The sequence below is a fragment of the Fusarium graminearum genome, chromosome 1, assembly GCF_000240135.3.
Source record: "Fusarium graminearum PH-1 chromosome 1, whole genome shotgun sequence".
NCBI classification, from domain to species: domain Eukaryota; kingdom Fungi; phylum Ascomycota; class Sordariomycetes; order Hypocreales; family Nectriaceae; genus Fusarium; species Fusarium graminearum.
Genome location: NC_026474.1, coordinates 2,377,250 through 2,402,942, shown reverse-complemented (window position 1 = coordinate 2,402,942; position 25,693 = coordinate 2,377,250). Strand labels below are relative to the sequence as shown.

The window sequence follows — 25,693 nt, the reverse complement described above, 5'->3', positions numbered from 1 at the left end:
CACTTAATCCGACTTTTTCGACCTCTTGCTCTTCTTATTCTTCTTCTTCTCTCCGAATTCCTCTTCGTAGACCTCAGCCGCCGTCTTCTGGTCAGCCTTTCTCTTCTGCTTGGTAGACTTCACGCTGACAACAGGGTTTGACTTGCCCTCCTTGGCCGCGCTCTTAACCTGCTTTTCCGCGTCTTCCCATGCGGGAGCATCACCCTCGATCTCGTATCTATTTTGTCATTAGCTTGTACACCGTCAATTTAGCCACGAGTAACTTACTGGTCGAGGGGCAAAGAGTCAATAAGCTCTCTTTGCTTCTTCTTGAGCTCCCTCAAGGCCTCGTCACCACCCTCCTCGAGTTCCTCGTCGAGAGTAGTAGTCAAAGGCACGAAACGCTCATCCACAATCTCGTCGTCATGAGCGCCATCGGCGTCCTCGCGTGACACGCCCAGACGCTCGGCCTTGGGAAGCTCTGCATCTACAGCAGTGGTAACAACTTCATTGAGGTGTCCAGCGAACTTGCGCATAATTTTAATAAACATGGCAAGGAGCTGTGACGTAGGGAGACCAATCTCCCCCGAAATGACCTCGATGTCCTTGTGCTGCAACCCGATGGCGAGCAGAATGGACTGCTGAACTCCTGTCAAGCTGACATTTCCTTTGAGACGTCCTGTGAAGTAAAGACTGGCGATTGTTGGAACCAGATCAATAATGACGTGGTAGTCAAGCATGTTGTTGGAGTACGACACCAGTCGCTTCAAATCGAAAGGAGTCATGTAAATATCGAGATCGGACCTGGTCAGTGGTTGAAGCTCGAATGAGTCCAGCTTTGCACCGGCATTCGCAGACTCTTCAATGCTAAGGGCTGTGACGGGGGAGAATGAGCGGAACTGATATGAAAGAAGCGACAAGAAACGCCTTTGGAAGTCTCGGGAGAAAGCACCAAGCCAGCTTCGGTCGCCACTGTTTTCAAGAGGTCGCAGCATGACACATGTATGCTCGCCAGTGAGGTCGTTGGCTGTTTGTCGCAAGTACACAGGAGAGAAAGACGCCCTCTTCCAGAACTTGTGAAGAGGACTGGTCAAACCATAGCTCACACCCACGTAATCAAGCGTCTCAGGCTTCTTCTCAGAGAGCTTGGAGAACAAGGGGGGCATCTTGTTGATGTCTCGCACCTTGATATCGTCATCGAGAAGGTTAGCATTGGCCAGCTCGGCGTCAGTGACTCGAGTCATCGTCTCTTCCATAACTTGATCTTCGTCCTCAGAAAGGCTGGTAAAGCGTCCCTCGTAGTAATCAACGAGCAGCTCCAGAGCCTTGGTACCGTAGCCCATGGAGACATACTCGGGGTTTGTGGCAATTCGGACGACTCGAGCACCAGAAAGAGAAGCAAAGTCCTCATCCTGGAACTGTTGACTGACAAGCCAGGGAATGAGATCACCATTTGGTCGCTGTCCACGACTCAGACTGTTGAGAACACTCTGCCTGCTGATCTTTCCTTCTAGCGAAACCTGGATAACACACAGGGGCTCTGGCAACCTTGCGCTGTTCTCGGAAACTGGAGGGACGAGAACAAAGAGCTCGTGGGCGGGCGCATCACTCATAAGCTGCAGATCATCGGGCGAGTTCTTGTAATGGCTAGCAACGTATAGCGCAACCATCTGTTGCAAGAACTTCTCAGACACAGGGTGGAAGGAGAAAAGTGTATCGCGGTTGACGTTGAGGAGCTGACATTGAGTGGGATCAGGACATCCGTTAATGCTAGACTTTGCCTTGGGCAGGGTTGCATCAAGACAAAGCACAGTGTTGAGCCACTTCTCAACAGCATCTCCTTGAGCATATCGGATAGGCTCAGACAGGGTTATCTCTCGTAGCTTACGTCCAGCCTGGAACTCCTCAGTCTTTGACGTCTTACCAGTTGACCGGTCTGCAATCTCCATGCCCTCACCTGCTGTGGAAGCGGTGCGTGATTGGTCTCTCAGCTGCTTGATGAGCTTGAGAGAAAGAGAGCGACCTGTACCCTCGTAACCATTGATGGTGGACGCCATGAAGACAAGATAAGGGCCCATCAGTTTTTTAACCAGGGGCAGGGGAATTGCTGCCGCCTCATCAATCACCAACAACTCAGCCTGTCCAAGAACGTGAGCGTCCTGGGGGCGAATGTACTGGATGGTCTGTCTGTGTTGTCGGTGAATGTTAACGCGAACGATGGCCTTGTGGAAGTCGGGGTTGGTGCTCTGGATGATTGAGTAATCGGCGTGATCGGCGTAACCAAGCTCGTCAAAGCCCTTGAAGACGAACTCGAAAAGAGTCTTCAAGTTTTCAGGGGAAGGCGAGGTGATGAAGATATTGCTGTACCCGTACGCTACAGCGGCTGCGACAGCAACACCCATGGCCGCAGACTTTCCGCGACCACGAGCAGCAGTCAGAGTAACTGTGCTTCGTAGGGTCTTCTCGGCGATAGCGTCTGTGAATGTCATGAGAGCCTTGGCCTGGTCAACAGTCTTAGCGAGAGAAATAAGAGGTCCCACTGGCTGTCGGCCCTCGTTCTGCTCCTTCATAGCCTCGAGTTCAATTTGGGACTCAGTCTTGGCGTTGTCCAGGTCGGGGGGAGGCAATTTCTTGACACCCTTGCCACCAGAGATGGGAAGTACGTTCATCTCATCGTCAATAACCAAACAAGAGTTGCAGCTGCCCAGAGACAGGATGAATCGTTCGTTAAAACGAGCCACCACATCATCGTGGGCCTCAGTCCTGTATCGCGAGTGCACGTCCATGGACAGGCTGTAAAGCTGCTTCAGACTGTTCATGCCCTTCAACAGTAAAACAACCAATCCACCACCCTCGACAGTCTCGATCGTTCGCGCAAGGATGTTGGGTGTGATGGCCTCGAAGTCCTGCAGAATACACATGCCGAACGTTTGACCAAGAATCTTGTCGGTCTCCTTGTAGTAGGTATATCGGATGTTGTGTAACGACACGAACAGCTCGAAGGGATCCTCGGTGTTGGCCTCTCGAATTCCTCGCTTGATTTCCTTCTTGATCTTTTCCTCGCGCTTCTTTCGGTGACTTGGAACCTTGCGTTAGCCGGGTCGCATCAAGTGAAGGAACTTCAACAACTGCTCACCTAGTGAAACCCAATAGCTTATTCTTGTAAGCCCACAAGACAGACTTGTTCTGCTTGATATCGAACTGTGACATGATGTAGTGCAGACGAACGATCACATCTTTGGACCTATCTCCCACGACGACGAAGAAGCTTCTCTTCTTCTCTTGCAACCCATTTTGAATGAGCGCTGGAATGCGCGAGTCCCTACGATAATGTTAGCATAACTAAGCAAAGCTAGAAAAGCGAAAAGGGAGACATACACCGCTTTGCGCTGCATTTTTTCAGATTTTTCTACAACGAATTGCTCTGAAAGTACCTGGGCGCAAATGCGATCTCGTCGTCAAGTGGGACCTGGTTCAAAAATCCAAAATTTTGGCGGACTATGAAATTCTGCCGGGCGGTGAAGCGACCGTGACCAGAAGTGGGGCGTTAACGGAGTTAGCTCCTGATCTCACCGAGACTTTTTGGAGACACACGGTAGCGCTCGGTGTAGCCTCCAACATTTGCATACATGCTGGTCTTCATTTGGTACAGCAACTTGGTGGCTGCTTGATATAGTCCATGAGTCACGATGATCGATCAGACGTTCATGCCTGTGACTCAACTCGTACGAATAATTGATGATTTTCTTTTGACGTGGCTGGCTCAACAGAAGTTCAAGCAAGTATCACATCTCACAGACAACAATAAAGATAGCGAGGATCAATGAGTGAATTGTACAGCTAATCATACATGATTCGTATATCTGAGACTGACGTCACGGCGAAAAGTATCTCGACTCAGTCAGAATGATGATTTTATGCGCGAGTCTATGTAAATATGAAAAGTCTCGGATCGCAATGCCAGTCCAAACTTGTAGAGAAATCATCACCATCATGCCCAGACACCACGAATGAAAACATGTCCTTTGAAAATCCCATATGCGAGATAGGGGGAAGTTCGAAAAGAGGACTCGGACGGTTAGGGGAATATGTACGCATGTCTAAGTTCGATCCAACTTGCGGCGCAGGACTCGCGTCCTCTTCATCAACTTCTTGTACTTCTTCTTCTTCATCTTGAGCTTCCGTTGTCGCTTCACACTGATGGCATGCATATCTCGGCGGCCTTGGGCCTCGTCAAATTTGAGTTGGCGAAGGGCCAGGCGCTCGAGAAAGCTTCGCGGTTGATCTTGCATAATTCGAGGGCTGTGAGCCATGATGCGGATCTGACCATCGGGGTCGGTGGACTCCTCGATAGTAAAGAGAGCCTTGTAGACACGGTGCTGAGGAACGTCCTCCACGGCTTCCGCTTCCGCAACATCACTCTCTGACTTGCCAGCGGCCTCGACTTGTGGCAAAGGAGGAGGTCGAAAGGGGAGAAATTCGCCAGACATGGTGTCGATCTGGAGGTACATGCTCGACTCGGTACCATCGGGGTTCTTGATATCAACCTTGTGCATAACCTCCTGTCCCTCCTGTCCACCAATGGTCATCTGGGCCATAGGACCCTCCAACTGTTCGATAGTACTGGAGAGTGTCGATTCGGTGTCGGCCAGCTTGTTATTTCTGCTTCGTGCAGCAAAGATGGAGGCAAAGTGCTCATCGGTCACGGCTCGGGGCATAGTTTGGGTGACAGAGATCGGTCTGTGTAGTGAGAAGAAACTTGATAGACCAAGGGCTGAGCCTGATTAGCAGCCATGCTAGATACGCAATTGCAGTCCTTTGGGCCCCTACCTTCTTGTGACATGTGATGCGTGCTGGGGACGCTGGGCAGCTTCTTCATAGAAGCAGCTCGATCGGAGGCATCCTTGTTGCTCTTGCGTTTTCGCTTCTCGCCGCCCGACTTGGGCGTTGTAGTAGCAGGAACCGACTGGCCGGCTGAGATGTCGTTGGGACCGTTATCAGATTTGGAGGGTTTCGAGGAGGAGCATCGTCGCTGGTGATTTCGAACAAAGACAGGAGTAGTCTTGAGAGTGGCTGAGGCAAGGGACGACACAACACCGGTCTGAGGGGTCGAGACGGCGGAGGCGACGACGCGGCGCACTGATGAAGGCAACATGATGAGTTACCAGGTGCGGAGGGACCGCCGAGTCTGGAAAGCGAGGAGAGGGGCGGTTTTAAACGTCAGGACGAGTTCCTGATGTTGTTCGGTTGTATCTTCAAACCCGGATTTGGCCGCCTGGGAAAAGGCTGCGCTGCGATGAGCAGGGTTTCTGACGCTAACTATTTGTGGCCTAAGGCAGCGATAACGGCTGCTCAGACCTGGTGACATAAAAGAACAGACTACACATGAACAGGATAATTATTGTTGATGTTTTTACTTGATTGAAACAGAATTTCTTCTTCGTTTATCTATCGAAAGCATAATGAGTGCCATCTTTAGGTCCTTACCGGTTGTCTGCATGATATTCATGATATCATGTAATTGAGTTTACTGTTTCAAAAGGCATTGATACTCAAGACTTGGACTATTTCTGTCCGCCTATCCCTACGTCGCGCCCAGCATTCTAAACACGCAATACGCAACACGGACCGTACCCCAACCACTGCACCTGGTTTCCGTCACGGGGCTTCTCCGCAGTTGTAACAGGGCACTGAGAACCTGGAAGTGACTCAAAATGGCGGGAGAACGCAAACCCATGGCGGCTATCATGGGTCTTCGCCCCTCCGATCTCACTGATAACCGATCCAGGGCAGCTCGGACATCGATTGCCGCTGTATCAGGGGTCTTGGCAGCCCATCTCATGGTCACAGGATAAGAGGAATGAGATCCATGAAGTAACTACTAATGAAAGTAAGAAGTCGTGTGCTTTTGATGGTTTAGTATACATAACTATAGCATCTAATGAAATACGGTCGAGCTCTTTTAACCGCTTGATTCAATCCTTCTGCGCCGTTTGTTCCATAACCGTGTGAAAGTATAAGCCCAGTCAACTCTTGTGAAAACAGAGTATCAACCTTGCATGGTATATGAGGACACATGCGTCTATTTCTATGTGAAGATGGCCAGCAGGACGACTGTTCCAACAAACAGATCCTTGTTTATTGGGAATTGACCCAACTCAAGTATGAGTTCCAGCCAATAGCAATGATGTTGGCAAAGAAAAGACGATATTGCAAGGGAATGAGCGAGAAGTTGATGACCTGGACAGCAGGCCAGACCATCCAGTTGGCCTTTAGTGCGGGCCACCAGGTCTTGTCGATGCGCTCCTTTACGCTCTTGCCTTCCATGGTGGCCATGCTGCTCAGGAACACACCTATCATGACAGGCGCAAAACCAAGCTGGTCGCAAGCAACTCGGGCGAGAACCTCGGCCTTCTTGTTGTTTCTCACGTTGACCCTACGGGCGAGGAATGCGAACCATGTTGTTGCAACAGGACCGAAAACAACTATCAAGAGTCAATGCTTGCCTACTGGTAGAGCTTTAGAGTTGAGGGAAGACTCACAGCCACCGTAGAGGGCCATTCGGCCTGTTCGAACCAGGTCATGCTTCTGAGCGCCCCTTTTCTCGACAAGCTGTTGAGCTGTAACATCGCCGGTAGCAAACAGAAATGCCGTGGTTACACTTTGAGTAAGTAGCGGGCGCGCAGCCAATCTGGAGTTGTACCTGGATATAGATCAGCACGAATGATACAATGATGCTGTGCTGGATGTGCGATCGACTTGATCAGACCTACCAACGAATAAAAGAAGACATGGCGATGAGGCTGCTTCGGGAAGATCTACTTCGGGCGTAGCTAAAGTTTAATGACCTTCCTGGGAATATTGACAGATTGCTAGAGAATTTGTTTCTCACAAGCCACAACGTTAGATGGGCAACGGTACGCGGCTATGCAAGACGAGCCAGTTGAGTTAACAAGGGCAGTTATGTAGTTGTAGAGGAAAAACCCTTTGATTCAAAAGCCTGACAGATGAGAGCGCGTTCTCTGGAAAGGTCCTTTCACAAAGTGTACAGAGAAAGGCTCGATGCTTTAGATCTTGGGCAGGTAAAAGTCGAGTAAAGCTGCAGGTGCAAAGGGCATGACGTAGTAGAGGCGCTTTGATAGAAGTTGACTGTCACTCGGGCTCGCTCATGTCTTCACGTTTAGCCTCAAGCTGACCTGGGGCTCCAGACTTTTTGTGTCCCACTGCGGGAGCTGGCGATCTAGGGGCTCATCCCGATAAGAGCGGGAGCACGGTTACATGCACACCGATAGCTGATTGTGGAAATGACCTCCAGTATGTCTTAGGAATACATGCGTTGACCTTCAACAGCACCACTAACGACGCGTTTGCTTCGTTTGTAATTCGCTGGCTGAACGAAAAAAGACTACGGAACTTCCAGTTGGAGTTACTCTCAACAAATAGCCCAGGGGTAGCCTTGCCATAATGGTTTCAAATAAGAAAAGAAACTACAACTGCGCTGTCACCTATTGAAGTTGTATATGACTTACACGATCCAGATTCCTTGTCGCGACGGGTATCTTCCACAACAATCAAGAACTACCTGTTGTTGACGGATTGACGGGATAATTAATGTATCTTTTTACACTGCAGCTCGCATACGGCGATGCTTGCGACTTGCTAGTATCAAGCTAGCAAACAAGGCATATCACATCTGTGTACCGTCGTCACGTAGATAGCAGGTTGGTGGTGATGGCCAATAACTGTTTTCATGTAATTGGCGACAATGGGCATTTGTTTGCCAAACTATCGTCTTCGGCATTCAAGTCACATCCACGAGGGAATGTTTCCATCATGCTGCCGATGTCTCAATTTGTTCATTGCAACAGCCATATATGGCACGGCAAAAGATCGTGGTTCTGTCAGACACGGGGAGCAGGCGTCCGTTGAGCACTATTCACATAAACACATGTTGAGCAAGAGTCAGATAATCAATGTGCTTAAGATCATTCATATCGGCATCGCCGTGGACGTCAAAACAACATAGGCATCGTACACAGTCCAGTGATCCTTCCTACTTCCCAGCCCTATTGATAAAACCCTGATTTTACCGTCCATAGGTGCCAACAGCCCATCTCAAATGTGAATAAGCAATATGTAACGCCACGAAACGCCTATAGTCCACCCTATGTATATACCAGTCTCCTCAGGTATCGTGCATCTTGCTAGCATAGATTCTGCGCCAAGAGCTTAACGGAGAGCTGTGGAAAGCTAAGATAAACTAACGCGAACCCAGAATGAGAGAATAGAGGAAGGGCAATCAAGAGCTCTTAGTCTTCTTGCGACCCGACTTCTTGGGCTCTTCCTGGGGCTCGACGACGGCGGCCTTGGTGGAGCGCCTTCGCTTCTTGTCGGGGCTGGCAGGGGCTGGCTTCTCCTCAGCAGCGGCAGCAGGGGTAGCCACCTTGCGCTTGCGACCACCAGCGGCCTTCTTAGGAGTCTTAGCGGGGGTCTCTGACTCTTCGGGCTCCTCAGCAGCAGGAGCAGCGGCAACAGCCTGGAGTTGCTCAGCAATAGCGTCCTGTTCATTGGCAGGTGCTTCAGTTTGGGTGACGTCCTTGAGCTCAGGCATGGGGATTTGGAAATCCTCGGCATACTTGAGAGCCTCCTCATCAGTCATGCCTTTGGCAACAGGGTTGCCGTTCTTGTAGGAGTGAACACGAGCGTTGTAGAGACGGAGGTTGTACTGGTAAGCATTGTTCCAGCCCTGGTACTTATGTTAGCAAGTCTTATTTATATAGATTCTCATCAGAATTATGCTTACCTGCTTCTCATGGGGACCCATATTAGCCCATCGTCGCTGACCTTCCTCCTGGACCGCACCCTTAGGTGCCTCAGAGCCCAGGTCGTTCGCGATGATAGAGCGAGCGTGTTGCATGTACAGGAAGTAAGGAGTCAAGGGACGCTTGGGCGCGTTGGGATCAATGGTTCGCTTCTTGCGCTCCTTCTTCTCCTCGACGGGAGGAGCCAGCTCAGGAGGGTTGATGATCAGCTGCTGAGCGGCATGCTCAAAGTTGGCAAGAAGATTGTCCTGAGAGCCCTCGGCAGTAGGCTCACCAAGCAAGAGGTTGGTCTGGCGGACATAATCGGCAGTGAACGATCTCAGGAGCTCAAGAATAGTAGTCAAGCGACCGACAGCCTGAATGAAGTTAGAAAAACTATTCTTAAATGTGTCTAATGCGGGTTGTACTGGACAATGAGATGAAGTTGAGTGTAAGTGAGTGGGGTTTTGTGTGGATAACAATGATAGTGGGGAGAGCTCCTCTTAGCTTGTCAAGACCTCGAGTTGCGACCAGCTCTGACAACGCGTAGCTTTATCAAAACCACAAGACTCCTCTTGTAAAGCTGGTCTGACAATTCGCTTTGTCGCCGTACTTCAGAGACACTTTGCGAAACAACCTTGCATGGCAAGCATCACAAGCCATGCGCAACTCGGCGAGAGCATACAATGACTTGGTGCGCTGATAGTCGAGGGAATGTGCACGTGAAATTTGTGATGAGATGAAATAATGAGAACTTACAGAATCGCGCACGCGGAGGAAACTGTCGTTGTCAACAACGCGCTGTGCCATGACAGGCTGAGGTTGAGGAACAGCGACAGCTGCGGGCATGGGAACAGCCATTGCTTGGGGAGGAACAGCGGCGATAGGCTGAGGATGTTGAGGGTATTGCTGGATGTGCTGAGGAATAGGAACGGGGGCAGGTTGCTGCTTCTCAACAGCTGTCTTCTTGGGGCGGGCCATTTTGACTGTGAAGATATCTGAGGTTGGGTGGTGATGTGGTGGTTTTGCTGGTATTGACTTCAAATGAAGCTATACGCAGACGGTTTGATGGGGGCTGAACGGCGGATAGACGCGTTTTAATCTGTAGTGGGCGCGATTCGCTGTTTTGCTGCGAACTATCAAAGCGGGAAAATTCAGGGCGGCTTTGGCGCGTTGATGGGGGATGATTTACTAGGTGAGAAGTGCTGGAGAATGAGGGTGCTGAGTACTGAAGAACGGGGGAAAGTGAAAACGGGCGCGGGGTGGGCGGTGCGCTGAATATGTAGGGGCCAGTGCCAGGCGCAATCAGTAAATGCTCGCTAAGGCGGGGGCTTTCGAAAAATATCGTAGCGCCTAAGCAGAAAAAAAAAATTAAAATCAGCGCCCGCCTTCCTACGCGAGAAAAATTAAGGGTAAAAAAGGGAAGAGCTGCAGAGGCGCGTGTTCTTAGTGGTCAACCGCCAATTGATTGGCTGTAACACACCCGTTCAAGTGGCCCTCCAATGGAGTTGTCCGCCCAGAGCACAATGAAAATTTCACCACTTTGCGGGGGCCTTGAAAATGGGGCCTGAGGAGGAGTTGGGCGGACACCTATCGAAGTTCCCTCCCGGTCATTACAGAGGCATCCTCTGTGCCCGATCATCTCTCCTCTCCCGCGGCAGCCGACCTGGACAGGCACTGCCACTCCTAGAAAACCCCGGGCACCTAATCCAGACGGGCTCAGCGGCCTTTCAGGTTCACAGTAACATCAGAGGCTCACACAATAAATTGAATGTCCCGTGTAGATGCTCCAACGCATCGACCTGCCTAAACGTCCAGCTTTCATTTTATTGCGAATGACAAAATCTACCAGCGCACCTTCCCTGGCCTGATAACTGCACAAATAACACAGTGCAAACGCCAAAGGTGATATCCAGTGGAAGAGCAAGAGCAACTCAGCAGCGCAATGCTCGGGCTGGCTCATATCTAATAAATATACTGGGATCCGCCTAATCTTTACGCGTCCATCAAATCTCTGACGTCCACAATAACCAAAACATAACACACCCAGACCCTAACGACATGCAAACAAAAGCCAAATGAACTTTCGGGCAAGCACTGCTGACTGGTTGATCAGCCATCCGCAGCGAGGGGACAAGTCGCCTGTCCGCTCGGTCGTGCAGCCTCTTGGGTGCTACTGCTGCAAGTGCGGAATTCTCAATGTTAGATGTATCGCGGCCGTACTTGTCTAATATTCTTCATCATTGAGCACCGGTTTCGAGTAATACTCCCTTGTCTCCTCTGTTCTATATGCATTCTCATTGCGATGCTGCTAATGTTGGCAACTTGCGCATTGCAAATTCGTTGCCAAACCTGACTTACAGCGGCTTCCAGGCCTCTCGTAATTACAATCACCAAAGCCGCGATCTTTCAGTGATACCAGCAAAGGACTTTTCCAGCGGCTTCTCTAGTGCTTTACATGACGCCTCACAGGGCATACCGGAACGATGTGTCACTGTCACACCCTGAGGAGTGTGTTGCTCTCCACTCACCGCCGCGCAAAACCCAATCCGAGAGCGCCATCACCTACTGAGCTTGCTGGAAACTGACCAGGCGGGGTCATTCCAGCACCTTCACCCTTGATCTGTATATTTCAGCACGATCAGCCGGGCCAGGGGGCACACGAAATGACGACCACTACTGGCGCTCAAGGTTCGCGGTTTTTTCAGGCACTTGGCGTGCCCCCGGTGTCCCGCTGTATGACAGAAACTTTGCAACTCTCTTGCAGAAATAGACCCCCGTCAAGTGATAGACAAGCTGCTGTCTACTTCAGTCAGTCACTTGGTACGAGAGATTGCTCTATTCTACAACAGTCTCTGGTAATACGCCTCATCCGATACCCCCGCGCGTTCTCTCATTTCACACTGGCTTTCAGCCATTGATGCTGAGTCTTGTGATATTGACTCGATCAACACGACTTCAGCGCATGCAAGTAGCCCAGGTTACAGAACGCTTTTAGAAGGGTCGTTGTCTGTCTTTGCGCAATATAGCAAACCTCGGATTACAGCGCATTTGTAGAGGCCCCCAAGCCGCCACTAAAAGCTTTCATGAATCACTGTGGAAGCATCCCAAGAAGCCCACTTGTCTATCAAAATATATAACTATCTATGCAGTATAATGGTGCCGACAACCAGCACTCCAATGGCAACTAATGCCCAGCAGAGCCAAAGCCACTGATCTTTGACGATAGTGATTGTCGTTTACAGTGTCGTAAGCTGAGCTACGCAACCCTTCTGATGCAGCTTCGTAGCAGAGACCATACTCTCTATCTGCTCCAGCTCTTTATGAAAGCACCTTGATGGGTTTGTTTGATCTTTGATGCCGCGTAGTTTCTCGACGGGGACCTTAACCCCGCCTTGCTAGATGCTGTGGGATGTTATAAAGACAAGAACGCGTCTTCAACTTCAGTAACTTCTATTCTTAAAACACTTGGTCAAGAATTCTCGTTAGGTCATCCATTTCCAACCACATCTCGCGTGGCATTGTGCTGTGTTCTTGTCTGACTAGTAGCTAGGTATGACTGTTTAGCTCACTACCTACTAGGTATCTGGCGTCGAAGCTCAAGACCAGGCCAGGTCGAACGCGAAAATACGCGCGCCATACCTTGTACTGCCACAACCTCCATCCAAGTCTTCTTCATAACTTATATTTAATTTAAGGTCGGTCATGACTGGATAACACCGATATCTCAATCTTGGATGGATGTCTTGGCGGTGTATTGAGCTGGAGGGACGACTGCTGATAATGAACTGGTAGGACTTGGAAGTTCTCTCTTGTCGCATTGTTCTACCCATAGATCCCGACATGATGGAGGGGTAGCGCAACCCCTCCATGCAGCTCCAAGAAAAACACGCTGGAGGGACGATGTGTCTTTGCAACCACTGCCTGGAAGCTGGCATAGGGATTCTAGTTGAAACTGTACGATTGTCTTCGGGCTCAGAGGTATCTTCTGACGGAGCTCTAGCGGATCTGATTCCTGCTTCTCGCTTTGGCTTTGGGATAGCTAGTGTTTGATCAGTGATCAACTTGGCTATTCTTGCAACCACGCGTTTCTTGTTAAGCTTGATTCGACGGCAACCAATGGCCCCATCAACTCGTGTTACAGACCCTTGTTATTGCCATCATGGAGGGGTGAGGTACTTGTGTTTACAGCATGATTACACCCAATAATCGTGTACTGGACCCCTGTCACAGCTTGCAAAGCTCGCCCAAGCTTCCCTTGCCCCTCGATCATTCTCTAACGAGTTGCGGGCCCTGGGCGGATGCGCATGATTTCATAGTTTCATGCTTGGCACGATGCGATGTGAAGCAAACCAGGCGGCTCACCTCTTGACTGCCGGTTGATCGACCGAGAAAACTGGGTTTTGTTAGCAACTTGGGAGCTGCTATCTTGAGATCGCGTCAGCTTAGGAGGCAGCCGAGCCCCCTTCTGCCTTTGTTAGCGCTGCAAGAGGTGAGGGTGGCTTGCTTTGTCTTGTTTAAGGTAGCAATTGGTATCCTGAAAATTGCCTGGACAAATAAGGTGAGCTCCAGTGTTTCGGCCTGGCTTGCTCTGGTCAGACCATCTGATTGTCACTGGAGAGTGCGAGCACAGTAGTCGGCAGCTGAAGCTGCGTCACTAGCTGAATGGACATCGACTGCCCCTCAATTAGGTCCCCTCCTCCACCTTCATCATCCTCCACCGACTCCCTATTTTTCCCTTCTCTTCTTACTTCAGATCGATTTTCCCTGAAGTTCTTCCTTTTCCTTTCTACAAACTACCTGACAATACTGTGTATCCCTCTGCTAACTCAGAAGGGCTTGTTTCTTCACTGTCATTGTAACACAATACCAGCCGGGTGATTCCCAGCACTGAAGAAGAACCACCACAATGTTTACTTTCAGATCTCACGGCCTCCTGGTGGGGCTTGTTATCCTCGTTGCTCTGGCCTCACCGGCCGTTGCCTTCGGAGCTGGTAACATTGCCTCAATCTCCAAGGTTGAGGGTCAGAACTGTGAGTCGTTTCTCGTACAAAAAGGCAAATGACATCAACCGCTGACTTTACTTCAAGGGCGTCACGGCGATATCACTGATGCACTCCTGATCCTGTCCCAGGCTCAGGCCCTCAATGGCAAGAAGTTCAACAAAATCAACGTCTCTCGTGTCTACTTCGGAAACTGGCTTCGAGATTATTCCCAGGCTATCGATGTCGGCACTGTCAAGTCCGTTTCTGCTGAGGCCATTCGTCTCTTGCTCTGTGTTCTCGGCTTCATGACCTTCGGTTATGGTTCTGGCGAGTTCGAGGTCACTGCGGAACGACTGGGCTGCTACCGTCCCGAGGACCACATCGACAACCCCAAGGACTACGCCGAGAACGTCGATGCTCGCCAGTACGATGAGCGCCTGCGAGGACCAATCGATGAAGAACGAGAGCTTAGTATCGACCCTGAGACGGGCATGAAGAACTATATTGCAAACGAGCGGGCACGTATCATGACTTCTGCCAAACACATCAAGAAGCTTTTCAGTGGTACTATTGAGCTCGCTCGTCGATACAAGGACTCCCGCCGAAAGGCGGACAAGTACGAGGCTCTTCGCCTTATGGGAACCGGATTGCACTGTCTGGAGGGTAAGTACAAACAGTCGCTTCTCCATAGCTTGACAAGCAACTAGGACCATACACCAGAAGCTGACATAACTGCGTTATAGATTTCTTTGCCCACAGTAACTACTGTGAGCTGGCCCTTATTGAGTTGGGTGAACGCGATGTCTTCCCCCACGTCGGACGTGACACACAGATTGAGATTGAGGGTGCTAGGGAGCCCGTCTATCCCGTCGTTACAGGCACTTTCGGTGGTGTTGATTTCCTGCACTCAGTCACTGGTGAAGGTTAGTAATATGTCTATTCAAGGAGAGCAACAATGCTGATCATCGCAGTCTCCGACAAGCTCACACAGAACGAAATCGAGGAGCTCGAAGGCACTCTTCAGCAAGGTGCCAACTCTGACACCAGCATGCTTCGCGATCTGCTAGACAAGATCCCCGATGGCATCTTCGGTGACAAGCACCAGAGTGACCGAGTTGACGAACTCCAGAACAGCGCCGCTGCTGCTCAGATGGAGAACACCACTGTTTCTCCTCGTGACCCTGAGGAGTTCACTCAATACATCCAGAATGTCTTTAAGCAAGTCATGCCTGCTATTGAGTTCCATGACGACATCATGAAGGGCATCTCCACCGCCATGGAGAGAATTCCTGTCTTGCCCAAGATCATTGAGCAGCTGGAGGAGCAGCTTTCCGTCTTCATCTTCTCCATTATTGCTCCTTTCATCGTTCCTCTCATCCAACAGATCCGCAACGAGCTCAAGACCGGTTCCGATGAGATCATCGCAAGCAGTGAGCGCGAGCAGCACATCGTCTTTAACGATGACCGATCTACTGACCCTACCCACTCCATGCTTTCCAAGGATCATTTCTCAAACGTAAGTGAAGTTCATGACGTAACTCATGCTCCATAAACTAACTCAATCACAGATTCTCAATGAGATTGCTGGTCGAAATGCTGCCTCTATGGTTCAATGGGTCGTTCCCCAGCTCATGGATGCCATCGATGACGACGGTACCGACGTGGATAGACTCCTCGATGATATTGTCGACGGTGTTCTGCACCATCCCGCTCAGCGCGACCTGGGAAGCCGCAAGGCTCAGGAAGGTCGTAACCGCTTCTTCAAGGGTATTGAGGAGTGGTGGCAGGAGATGGGCGATGGTCAGCGTGAGGAATACCGTGGCAAGCTGACCCGAGATGGTGTCCAAAACGGAGAGAACCACAAGGAGGGTGTTCAAGACACCGGTCACGGCCACGGCTGTGCTGGCAAGCTTAAGATGCGCAAGCTGTACGGCGGTGGCCCCGAAACTCTTGAGGATAAGATTGCTGGCGCTGCAGCTGATGCCATCTTCAAGGGTGCCACTGGCGCCCTCTCCGGAATGGTTGAGCAAAATACCGGCTACAAGATGCCCTCGTCTTCCCAAAAGGAGGAGAAGGAGGAGGGCGGTCTTAGTGGCTTCCTCAACCAAGCAAGCTCGCTTCTTGGCGGCGCTTTCGGTGACAAGGATACTGAGAGACAGTCCAGCAGTCGCCGCGAAGATGACGGCTCTTACACTAGAACTGAAGTAGAGTATGGTCGTCACGGCGATCGCTACGGTCAGGCCGAGTACTCTGAGACTCAGCGCCCTGATGGCAGTGAGCGTCAAGAGTACCGCCGATATGAACAGAAAGACTCTTCCGATGGTCGCCATACCGGTGGCTATGGCTACGAGGAGCGAACCGAGACTCATCAATCTTACTCTGGAGGTTATGAACAGCGGACTGAGCGAACTGAATACTACGGTTCGAACGAGGAGAGCCATAGCCGCCGTCGCGATGATGACAACAGCGGCTACGGTGGACGTCGTCAGGACGAGGGTGGTTATGGCGGCGGCAGCAGCTACGGTCGCCAAGAACAGAGCAGCTATGGAGGTGGCTATGGTGGTGGCAGTGGCGGCTATGAGCGTCGTGAGGAGAGCAGTTATAGCAGCCACGAGCGTCGTCAGGAGGGTGGTGACAGCTACGGACGCCGGGACGACAACGGTTACGGCGGAGGCTCTGCTGATGACTATATCCGCCAAAGCCAGGGAAGCTATGGCCGTGAGCGCCGTGGCAGCCGTGGAAGCAACGAGTATGGTGATAATGGCTACGGTGGTGACCGACGTTTCTAACTTTGCAGCTTTGGCTTATAAAAAAAGCCTCAGTCAGAATGTCTTGAGACACTGGATAAAACGAAGTGTCGAGTCTTAATTGAAGGAAAAGCAATGACAGTAACGATTATTTTGAGTCTACCAAGAATTCCCGTGAATAGTAAGGTCTCTGCTTCCAGAAGATATCATATCACAGTCATGTGTTCAACCTGTTTTGCAGTGTAATTTGTTCAGTGAGTACTTGGCTTCGTGCAAACAGACACTCCGTTCCCTCAATATCAGTAATCTGACTCAGTGATGTGTCGTTCTCTAATCACATATCGATATATGGATACACAGAAACTCGTTTTAGCAATATGTAGACCTTATCCAGGGACCGTCGTCATAACAATCATTTATCTTTATGATTGATGATGTTGATCTTTAACCCTAACCCGTCACTAAGGTGGAACATGACATAAAGCTCCTTGACAACGTTCAGGATTCAACTCGAGGTGATTGCTCGTAGGCCATGAATCTGAATCCTGACTACCCACATTGTTTGCTACAGGAAGTGAAGCATTGGTCGTCCCCTCCCCTCCACCTCAGACCGAAACAGGCAGTGAGGATGAGGCATCATGTCAGGCTCTCGCATCTCCCTCAGCGTGACTCGCAGATACAACACGTGTAATTGATATGATGATTTGGCTCGCTTAATCAAAGGTAAGGATTTTCATTTAAACACCTGACGGGTCGCGCAGTCAGACATAAATAAGTCCAGATTCGTATTTGCGAGCATCTTATTAGCTTATCTCCTGCGAGAGCTGATTGTGATGATGCTTGCTAGTATCTCTAGCATGGTAGTAGCGTGCCTCAGGCTTTGTTGATCTGGGTAGCTTTACCCGACACTGAATTACGTCAGGTGGCGTAGCAGCTCGATAAGACAAGGGTTCTTTTACCTTGAACAGTGTACGTACTTCTGCAGGGTCAGGGAGTGCAAAGGGGAACGAAAACTGACTGTGGTTGGCCAGATTGTGAGGAAGGTCAGTGGAGAGGCCCCCAGCAGTCAGTGAAATTATGATGGATACTGACTGCAAAATGATTACTCCACGGTCACACAAAGACATATGCAGTTGCGAGTCGAGATATTACAGCAAAGGCTCAGAGTGGATTCACCAAAACGACACGCACGGGTTCTTCTAAGGTTTGCCAACCGTCTTGCAGCATCCTTGGCACTCTAATGAAACTCACTAAACATGATCTTTGCCGGTTTGCCGAGACAGCTCCTGTGGTAAGTTACTTACCAGCCCTGCTAGGACCCTCGAATTGGTGATAGTCAGTCAAATTACCTAGCTTGGACTGCGTATCAAGGATTCTGTAGAGTACAGTGCACATGCGTCTCATGTTCTGCTAGGCTGTAAACCATCTCCAGCCATTACGTACAGTGTACGGCAGTACATGCACATACAGCCAACAAGCCTTGAACCAGTGGGATACAACGCTTGCCTACCCGTCATGCCAGGAGATGGCCAGGCGACGGGTGACGGGTGAGCTTCTGCCTTTGGCCAGTCAGCAAGGCCCAAAGACATGCCCCGTGTGCCCCCTTGTCTCTGCAGCCGTGGAAAGAAAAAGAAAAACGTCCAAGGTTCAACGACAAGGTTGAAACAACCATCACCATGTGCCGTAACATTTAGCAGATTTTGCTAATTGTCATCGACAGACCAGCAAAGATGCATCAACGCATGTTTGAGCATCATCAATCCAAGTTGCAATGCTAAAGAAAAAAAAAATACCCCCGTCATGGATGGCGCTATTAGGTGGAGAGGTTAAAACGTCTAAACGTGTTGAGCACAACAAGCTTTGATCAAGAAGCTTGGCTGGCTCCCTAGGCAAGAGCCGAGAGGTAAAAAAGCATCACTTGAAAACATCCCGGAGCTTCCATCTGTTGTTTTAGTGCCCTGAAAAGGGATACTGAGTTTATCTGGCCAACAGCGATGAGCCTTGTCACTAAAGCCATGGATGGAGATATCCGATTCCCTAGTAAGTCTCTAATGTCTCAATCAGATTTTCAACCTTGGCCATTGATTACTAGAAGAATCACGGATAAGTAACGGTGAGAACCCTTCGATCCTTCTGATGATCAAGATTGAGTAGAGTAACAGCGTAGCATCCCTAACCTTGACCGTGGGATATAAAAGGACTTCTTTTGCGGGCCATCCGTCCTAATACGTACAAGTCTTGACCAACAAGCTTTTGGACTGTGGGGAAGTGGACGGGCCAATCTTGACTGTTTGCGAGAGGAGAGATCAACTAACTACATAATGCTGACTGCGTTGGTGTAACGAGTACTTTTGCTTTCATACTTGTGCTATTCGTGAGATCGGCATTCATAACGTGGACTCTCATTTTGTGTCTATCAAAGGCGACGAATGCGCAGTTGTGGACGGCACTAAGCAGGCAGCTACTGGAATGACAGCCTTTCTTTCATTAGCTGGCTAGACCTTATCTGCGCCGATGTTATTTCCGGCTTTGGTTCCATGCCGCTCATCTGTGACAAATTATGATCTCAGACATGGAGCTGAGTATCTCTAGCAAAGTCAATTAGGTAGTGTTGCTCGAAAATTCTACATACCAGAGAATAAAGGCACGCAACTCCAAGTTACCAGATGTTCGGTTCATCCAAAGATTGCCGGCTTGGCATAAAAGCTTCCGACGCCATCGCCATGGCTTGTTTCTTGACTCGCTGCTTGTTGCTGTTCCTGCAACTCAGAAATAAAGCTAAGCTTTAAGTTGCTCTGGTCGATGCGTATCGTGGCCCCCGATTCTCTAGCCCTGGCGCCTTTGGTGTAGGTCTCAAATCGCATCGTTTTAGTGCGCATGGAGCATCATGTCCGAATTTCCTTATTTGAATGGTGTTGGATTGTTGACAGCACCGTTCTGTGTCTTCTTGTTATGCAATGGTTTTTGGATATGTGACGAGGAATTTATGGTTGCTTGATTGTTCATATCTCGTCAATTGATAGTCCCTGCATAAAATGTCATTTACACAGCCTATACTCACTCCCCTCTGGTTTTCACACCTCCAACTCGAAACGCGCCACCAACGAACCTGCCCAAATCGCTCACTCATTCGTCCATTCCACTGTCAACCCCAGTATAACGCTGGAAGCGCAATCCATCGAATCCAGGTTCCCAGTGTAGCCCCCCCTGCCCCTCCCCTCTCTTTCCACCTGCTGTGCTACTTAGGCATCAGGGCGTTTAAGAAATAAAAATAAAACTTGACTGTTCGGAGCAAAACAGCCGAAATAATCTAGTCAGCCTGACATTTTCGGAGCCGAGTCCTCTGCTCATTTATTTTTTGCAATATAAGCTGAAAAGTTAAGTTTTCCGATACCCCCTGTAGAGAAAATCGGCAATCAGGTCAAGCCCAACTCAATTCGTCACCCCCCCAAAAACGCTCACCCGCGCTTTCTCCCTTTCGTATTATTGCGTCTCCTGCATTCTCCATTCTCCACAAGCCGACCGTCCCATCCCATTCACACCCGCTACTGTTACTGCTACTATTCCCTCTCCTCCTTCCTGCACTTCCTGCTTTCTTCCCAGCGGAAACGGCAGCCACAATTCAGCATCCGGGCCAATTCCACGCTCCGACCTGGTTTCCAAGTCCACATTACTCTCGCTTGATTCTTTGCTCTTTCTCCCCCAGAAACGCCAACTCGTTCGCTCCTGCTTTTTCACTCATTCTTATTATTCTCAACTTGAGTTTTGGTTTCAGATTCGACCCAACTTTTTTCAATCTACTCAGACCGATTCTCATCTTTACAGCCTCACATCCGCAGGATCGCGTCACTCGACTTTTTTTGCGCCTCTGGTGCACGCCCTATCATGCCTACGATTCCATGATTGAATATGTTGTAGAAGCATGTGTAAGTTCTTCATTTCATTTGTTCAACCCGACTTCACTCGCTTCTTCCCTTCTCAACTCCTTGCGTTACGGTTATCTCTTCAATACGTACCTTGCTTGCTCTTCCCGCAGGGTGTCTGTTCCTTTCTGTTCCTGTTCCTGTTCCTGTTCCTGTTCCTCATCCGCTCCTGCGGGTTCGAGGCCAAGAGCCTCGCATCATACCCCAGTCTTGGCATTTCACGAACTGACATCAAATCGTCTAGCGCTCACCGAGATACGAAATGTCGTGTACGTCTTTCACTTTATTATCTATTCCGTTCATCCGCCATGTCGTTCACCCTCGTGGCCATTGTCGTCAAAACCGTTTGCTGGCGTGACAAGCACGACTACGCCGCCTAAAACCCCCACTCGTATCACCTCAGCAAACAATGACATCCATCGTCCGGCACGAACTTCGTATTAGACGGCATCATTTTGCATTTTTACTACAACCATGAACATCGCTGACCAAGCTTGCTAGCCTCCTGTTCAGTAATCCAGTATGGAGCGGCGCAAGTACGGTTCCGTCTACAATCATCCGAAACCTTACGGCTCTCTCAGTGCGTTTACCTTCCTTTCCGGAACTTTGCGACTCCAACTGTGCAGAGGTAACTTTATTGTCAATGTGACTTGGACTTACCAAATAAAAACAGTCCGACATAGCATATAAGGAGCGCATCTCCACCAACATCACGACCCTTACCACCACGAATCCCGATGCAAGTAACGGCCTCATCAACGGCCTTCTGTACGTCCCCGATCTCGACAACAACCGCGAGTGCGACCAATTACAGTACCAATTCATCCCTCGAAATGTCACCCGTCGAAGCAACCTCCCCCCTCAAAATTACAACCTCATCGCTCTCGCCCCTTGGTTCAGCATCGACTGTACCTTGTCTTACCTCGCTTCTGCGCGTCTCGACCCCATTCGCGCTTTTATCTTCTACAAACCCAACAATTCATCGAATCAGCCTCAAGATGCCGACTCGCCTGTTTGGAACCTGGAGGACGGCGGAGCTTGGATGACCGCTAACAAGTATCCCATATATGCCATTTCTGGCCAAGAAGGTCAAAATATGATGAAGCAGCTTAGTTATTATTCCGGCAGTGTGGACGACATTCCTTACGGCGAGAACATAAGCACGATTTACGGCCCAAACCCGAGAGATTATGTCCGTATTTGGACCGAACTATCCGTTGAGGACGAATCAAATATTCCTCCACTCTGGGCTTTCTTTCTTATAGTTATTGGTGCTTTACTGGCTATATTTGCGTTCGTATCGATAACTATGCACCTGGTGCAGAGGCGGCGCCGCATATCACTCCGGAAAAGGGTCGAGTCTGGCGAAGTCGATCTTGAGGCCATGGGTATAAAACGCCTTACAATACCCACCACCCATATCAATAGTTTCCCATTATTCACATACAACGCGGATCCCGAATCGGTGGCACCGCCCCCGACGCCTTCATCGACACGCCGTCATCGAAGTCATCGAGGGTTCGATCAACAAAGCGTTCGATCCGGTGTCAGCGTCCGAAGCAAACGATCTGGAATTGGAGCAACTGGCGACAATGCTGCCACCAACTTCCATACCCAGCTTGCCACATATGCCTAACCAATTTTGAACATCGAGTGACCATCATTCAAGAGCTTTCATGCGGGCACATATTCCATCCGGAATGTATTGACCAGTTCCTGTCGAAAAACAGTTCCCTCTGTCCAATGTGCCAACATTCAATGTAACGCAACAGGCTACAGTCCTAAAATCACGAATGCTCTGGCTCGCCCAGAGCGTGCCCTTATCAAATTACACCAAACAGTTGATCTCGAGGATCTTTCCGAGGAAGGCGATAACACCAAGATGAAGGACTGGGGTAAACGACTATTCCGGACTTCGTCGTCGCCCTCAAGGCCCCCCTCGGCACCCTTGGTTTCTTTGAAACTTCCGACATTTATACGACGACCTGCCGCAGAACCGGCTACAACGGAAACGCAAGAAGGAACGGAGAGACAATCCCCACCCATTGGTCCCGCTGCACAGCCTGAGCAAGAATCGAACATCCGTCCGCCCGCCCCAACTACGACTCCGAGAACGAGAAGAGCCAAGCCCAAGCGTCTGAATATGCTTCCAACACAGCCAGAAAATTCGGAGCTGAGTACAGAGCCAACACCACGACGTGGCAGCCCGTCTTCCTTTGCTCGACAGCGTATGCGCGAAATTGCAGCCAAGAACGCACCCTTTGACGACCCCGATTCCCAAAGGGCAATCTGTAAGTCAAACCCAGATACTACAATGCCTTCACAAACTAACATGATACTCAGGGCTGCGAGCTCTTTCCAAGGTTTTTCCTGGCTATTTCTAACCCAGCTTGGAGTGTTTTAAATTTCGGCGACAACTCATGTTGCATTTATTGGATGGACATGGCTTTTCGGCGTTTTGTGTCATGAGCGGGGTTTTAGGGATATGGGCTGATACCATGGACGGCAATTGTTTTTCACGACTATTACTAAGATTTATTGGTGCATTGGGTAGGCATTAATGAGGCGTTGGCTCGGTTTATGAGATTTATATATATGCATGCAATCAGGGCCATAGTCCGCCGTAGGAAGGCGGGCTCGCAATGGCCCGTCGGCTATGTCCATTGCTACGAGAAAAGGTTTTCAATCTAGGTGAAGCAACATCATCAAGACAGTGGCTGGAAAGCCTGTGAGGAATCAAGGCATCGTCAATAAAGAAAGACATACCCATACAAAGAATATACAAACGATAACAGATTAACTTGGAAAGAAAAGATAAACGTCCTTGTATTAAAACGAAATATAGTTTATCTCGGTAGTCAACTACCATTGTACCCGCCTAACTGCATTACATGTTTGGCCTATTTCTCAAGAGTCGCCATTCTAAGTACGCCCAGAACGCCCTACACAAAATGATAGTCCAATTCTCGCTGTTTTTAGACTTGGGCGTGGATGCTTCTCAGCCCTTTCAGCGTCATCTCCCTTGCCCCTCCAGTAACGGCTCATTGCGCACTCCTCCTCGGGCCAGTGCATCCCGTACACGATCATTTTCAGCAGCGCGGATCCTGCTCCTCGCATCCTCAAGACGCTCAACTCCTCGGTCGATAGTTTCGATATGGACACTGAGAGGAATTGGGGGACCCCCTCCAATACCGTTGCGCAGCACTTCGGGCTCAGCCACTCGGTCACGAAGGTCTCCAAGACCAGCCTGGATACTCTCTAATTCAAGAATGAGCGCGTTGACCTGTGCAACTGCTGAAGAGCGCTGTGCGTCAACCTGGCGCAAGAGAGCAAGCTGGCGTGAAAGGCTGTTGAGTTGGTTCGAATTTGCGCCGACAAGTGTCCAGATGTTCCATAGTACATTCTCGCGGCGAGATGCTGTATCGGCAGAAGAACGCGAGCTGATATCATAGATAAGCATAAGGTGGTCCTCAGCTTTGGTGAGCAGACGTAAAACAGCTTGCGCTTCAAGTATCAGGGTTGAAATGCGGTCCGAAACTAGAGCTGTGTGCTCGATATACTTGTCAAGAAGAACGCGCTCGTTAAAGATGTGTTCAGTAGTTGGCTGAAAAGGGTGAAAGAGCCACGAGGCCCAGCCGAAGATAGGAGAGGGCAAGGATAGCGAGTGCGCGTCATCGGCTTCAGGGGCCAGAGTATCGAGATAGCGAGACGTCCAGCGATTGATGCTTATGACAGCGTCGACGGCTGAACCAACATGGGTGTTGAACTTTTGCAAGTCGGCTGCTGTTTGCCGCGCTGTATCCACATAGCCGTCGAACTCGAAGAGAAGTTCATCGCGAGCCTGCAGCTCACTATGTCGCACCAAGCTGCGGAGATCACGGATAGCCGTTTCTGAACGTTTCATCTCAAAAGGCAAGGAAACTCCATCTGAGCTTTTCTCGAGGACTTGCTCGAATTTGGATTGCACACTCATGAGATCATCGAACTCGACATCGCCACCTGGTGGCACAATGGCGTCTGGAGACGGGCAAAATGGAAGATTGAGGATGGATGCGCCTGGGATACGGCAAACGGGTGAGAGAGATGCAGCGATGGAGCGAGTTGCCATGTTCTGAGCAATGATGAGACCACCAAAGCAGAGGTAGATTGACAAAAGAATTGCGAAGGGTTTCTGCGCATAGCGAAATGCGAGACCGATGACATTGAGAAACCAGCCGAGCGTGTTGTAAATCGCCGTAGGAATATTTTGGGCAAATTGTCTACCAACCGCAGGAGGCGCTTCATCGCGACGTTGCCCCCGGTAATACTCGTCTTCGGCATCGTATCTCGCTCGGGCCATTCTCTGCTGCTGTGCTGAAGCCGATGCCGATGGGTTTCCCCTCCTTCTTACACCCTCGTCGCCGCCGTATCCTATTCCCAAGCCCCTTATCGTGCGCTCGCTCCTAGCACTTCCTTCAAGTGAAGCATCTAAACGAGGCATGTGGAACTCCGGGTCAGGCGTTCTGAAGACTCGTTCTCCGTTTGCGCTAACACTGGCACGGGAAAGACTTGGTCGGAATGGTTCTCGGAGGATGACTTGCTCGTCGTCGGCGTCTGCGCCAAAGTCGCGAATGCTGTCCTGCGATGCGAAGCTGATGCTGCCTTGGGAGAAGGGCTGGGAAGGGAAGTTTCCAGAAGAGTTGGGCGGTGATGATTCCCCAAGCGATGGAAGGATACTCGTATCGAAACTGTCGTTCTCGCCTTCGACAAAGCGCCACGAGTCTTCTGGTCGAAGCTCACGTTGGCGCGAAGATACCATTGTTGTCCACCACCAAACCTCGAGTACAGTCGAGTCGTACACGAGCGCGCGTCACTGGAGCGTCGCCTCAAATCAGATATCGTTTGAGAGTAATGTCTATTGGCATCAGATATGTATGATGCTTGGTGGAAATGTCGTGTTTTTAATTGGAGCTTCCAGCAACTATATGCGCCTAGTTTCTGAAGCGTGAATAGCTGAGTGATGTCGTTAAAGCAATGCGGGCCAAGGGTTTAGAAGCAATGAGTCATTTGGTTACAAGATAATATTTTCACGCAAGAAAAAGAAGAGTGTGCGTTGTTTGTGAACGGGGGGTTAAAATGAGGCTAATGTTATCGTGTTGAGTGATGCAAGAGGGAGGGTAGCAGAGAAGGCGAAGAGTTAAAGGTGAGGTCACTGGGTACTGCCGAGTCTTGGTGGGGAACGGGTCGAGGCAGCAAGCTAGGTACCCTTGTATATTGCT

General features: G+C 50.0%; 8 protein-coding genes across 8 annotated transcripts; 3 read left to right on the top strand and 5 right to left on the bottom strand.

The window, feature by feature from the left end:
* Positions 1 to 3: 3 nt before the first annotated feature.
* On the bottom strand, positions 4 to 3,374 carry FGSG_00732 (N-acetyltransferase 10; the record flags this gene model as incomplete). Its single annotated transcript, XM_011318138.1, has 4 exons — positions 4 to 217; positions 268 to 3,057; positions 3,116 to 3,301; positions 3,358 to 3,374. 4 exons carry the CDS (start codon positions 3,372 to 3,374, stop codon positions 4 to 6), a joined length of 3,207 nt encoding a protein of 1,068 aa, XP_011316440.1.
* Positions 3,375 to 3,861: 487 nt separating this feature from the next.
* Positions 3,862 to 5,221, bottom strand: FGSG_00731 (uncharacterized protein). The gene is made up of 2 exons (XM_011318137.1): positions 4,810 to 5,221; positions 3,862 to 4,753 (listed from the first exon to the last, which is right to left on the bottom strand). The coding sequence occupies exons 1-2, from the start codon at positions 5,132 to 5,134 to the stop codon at positions 4,080 to 4,082; spliced, it is 999 nt and encodes a 332-aa protein (XP_011316439.1). The 5' UTR covers positions 5,135 to 5,221; the 3' UTR covers positions 3,862 to 4,079.
* Positions 5,222 to 5,833: 612 nt separating this feature from the next.
* On the bottom strand, positions 5,834 to 7,167 carry FGSG_00730 (SYM1 protein). The gene is made up of 3 exons (XM_011318136.1): positions 6,753 to 7,167; positions 6,522 to 6,682; positions 5,834 to 6,464 (listed from the first exon to the last, which is right to left on the bottom strand). Exons 1-3 carry the CDS (start codon positions 6,770 to 6,772, stop codon positions 6,118 to 6,120), a joined length of 528 nt encoding a protein of 175 aa, XP_011316438.1. The 5' UTR covers positions 6,773 to 7,167; the 3' UTR covers positions 5,834 to 6,117.
* Positions 7,168 to 7,933: 766 nt separating this feature from the next.
* FGSG_00729 (uncharacterized protein) lies at positions 7,934 to 10,017 on the bottom strand. The gene is made up of 3 exons (XM_011318135.1): positions 9,540 to 10,017; positions 8,783 to 9,157; positions 7,934 to 8,725 (listed from the first exon to the last, which is right to left on the bottom strand). Exons 1-3 carry the CDS (start codon positions 9,759 to 9,761, stop codon positions 8,279 to 8,281), a joined length of 1,044 nt encoding a protein of 347 aa, XP_011316437.1. The 5' UTR covers positions 9,762 to 10,017; the 3' UTR covers positions 7,934 to 8,278.
* Positions 10,018 to 11,446: 1,429 nt separating this feature from the next.
* FGSG_11818 (uncharacterized protein) lies at positions 11,447 to 11,837 on the top strand (the record flags this gene model as incomplete). Its single annotated transcript, XM_011318134.1, has 2 exons — positions 11,447 to 11,603; positions 11,695 to 11,837. The coding sequence occupies 2 exons, from the start codon at positions 11,447 to 11,449 to the stop codon at positions 11,835 to 11,837; spliced, it is 300 nt and encodes a 99-aa protein (XP_011316436.1).
* Positions 11,838 to 13,689: 1,852 nt separating this feature from the next.
* Positions 13,690 to 16,554, top strand: FGSG_00728 (uncharacterized protein; the record flags this gene model as incomplete). Its single annotated transcript, XM_011318133.1, has 5 exons — positions 13,690 to 13,813; positions 13,871 to 14,428; positions 14,509 to 14,682; positions 14,737 to 15,281; positions 15,334 to 16,554. The coding sequence occupies 5 exons, from the start codon at positions 13,690 to 13,692 to the stop codon at positions 16,552 to 16,554; spliced, it is 2,622 nt and encodes an 873-aa protein (XP_011316435.1).
* Positions 16,555 to 20,276: 3,722 nt separating this feature from the next.
* On the top strand, positions 20,277 to 23,223 carry FGSG_00727 (uncharacterized protein). The gene is made up of 5 exons (XM_011318132.1): positions 20,277 to 20,438; positions 20,680 to 20,704; positions 20,937 to 21,015; positions 21,109 to 22,726; positions 22,779 to 23,223. The coding sequence occupies exons 1-4, from the start codon at positions 20,435 to 20,437 to the stop codon at positions 22,069 to 22,071; spliced, it is 1,071 nt and encodes a 356-aa protein (XP_011316434.1). The 5' UTR covers positions 20,277 to 20,434; the 3' UTR covers positions 22,072 to 22,726; positions 22,779 to 23,223.
* Positions 23,224 to 23,448: 225 nt separating this feature from the next.
* On the bottom strand, positions 23,449 to 25,233 carry FGSG_00726 (uncharacterized protein; the record flags this gene model as incomplete). Its single annotated transcript, XM_011318131.1, has 1 exon — positions 23,449 to 25,233. One exon carries the CDS (start codon positions 25,231 to 25,233, stop codon positions 23,449 to 23,451), a length of 1,785 nt encoding a protein of 594 aa, XP_011316433.1.
* Between the last annotated feature and the right edge of the window lie 460 nt (positions 25,234 to 25,693).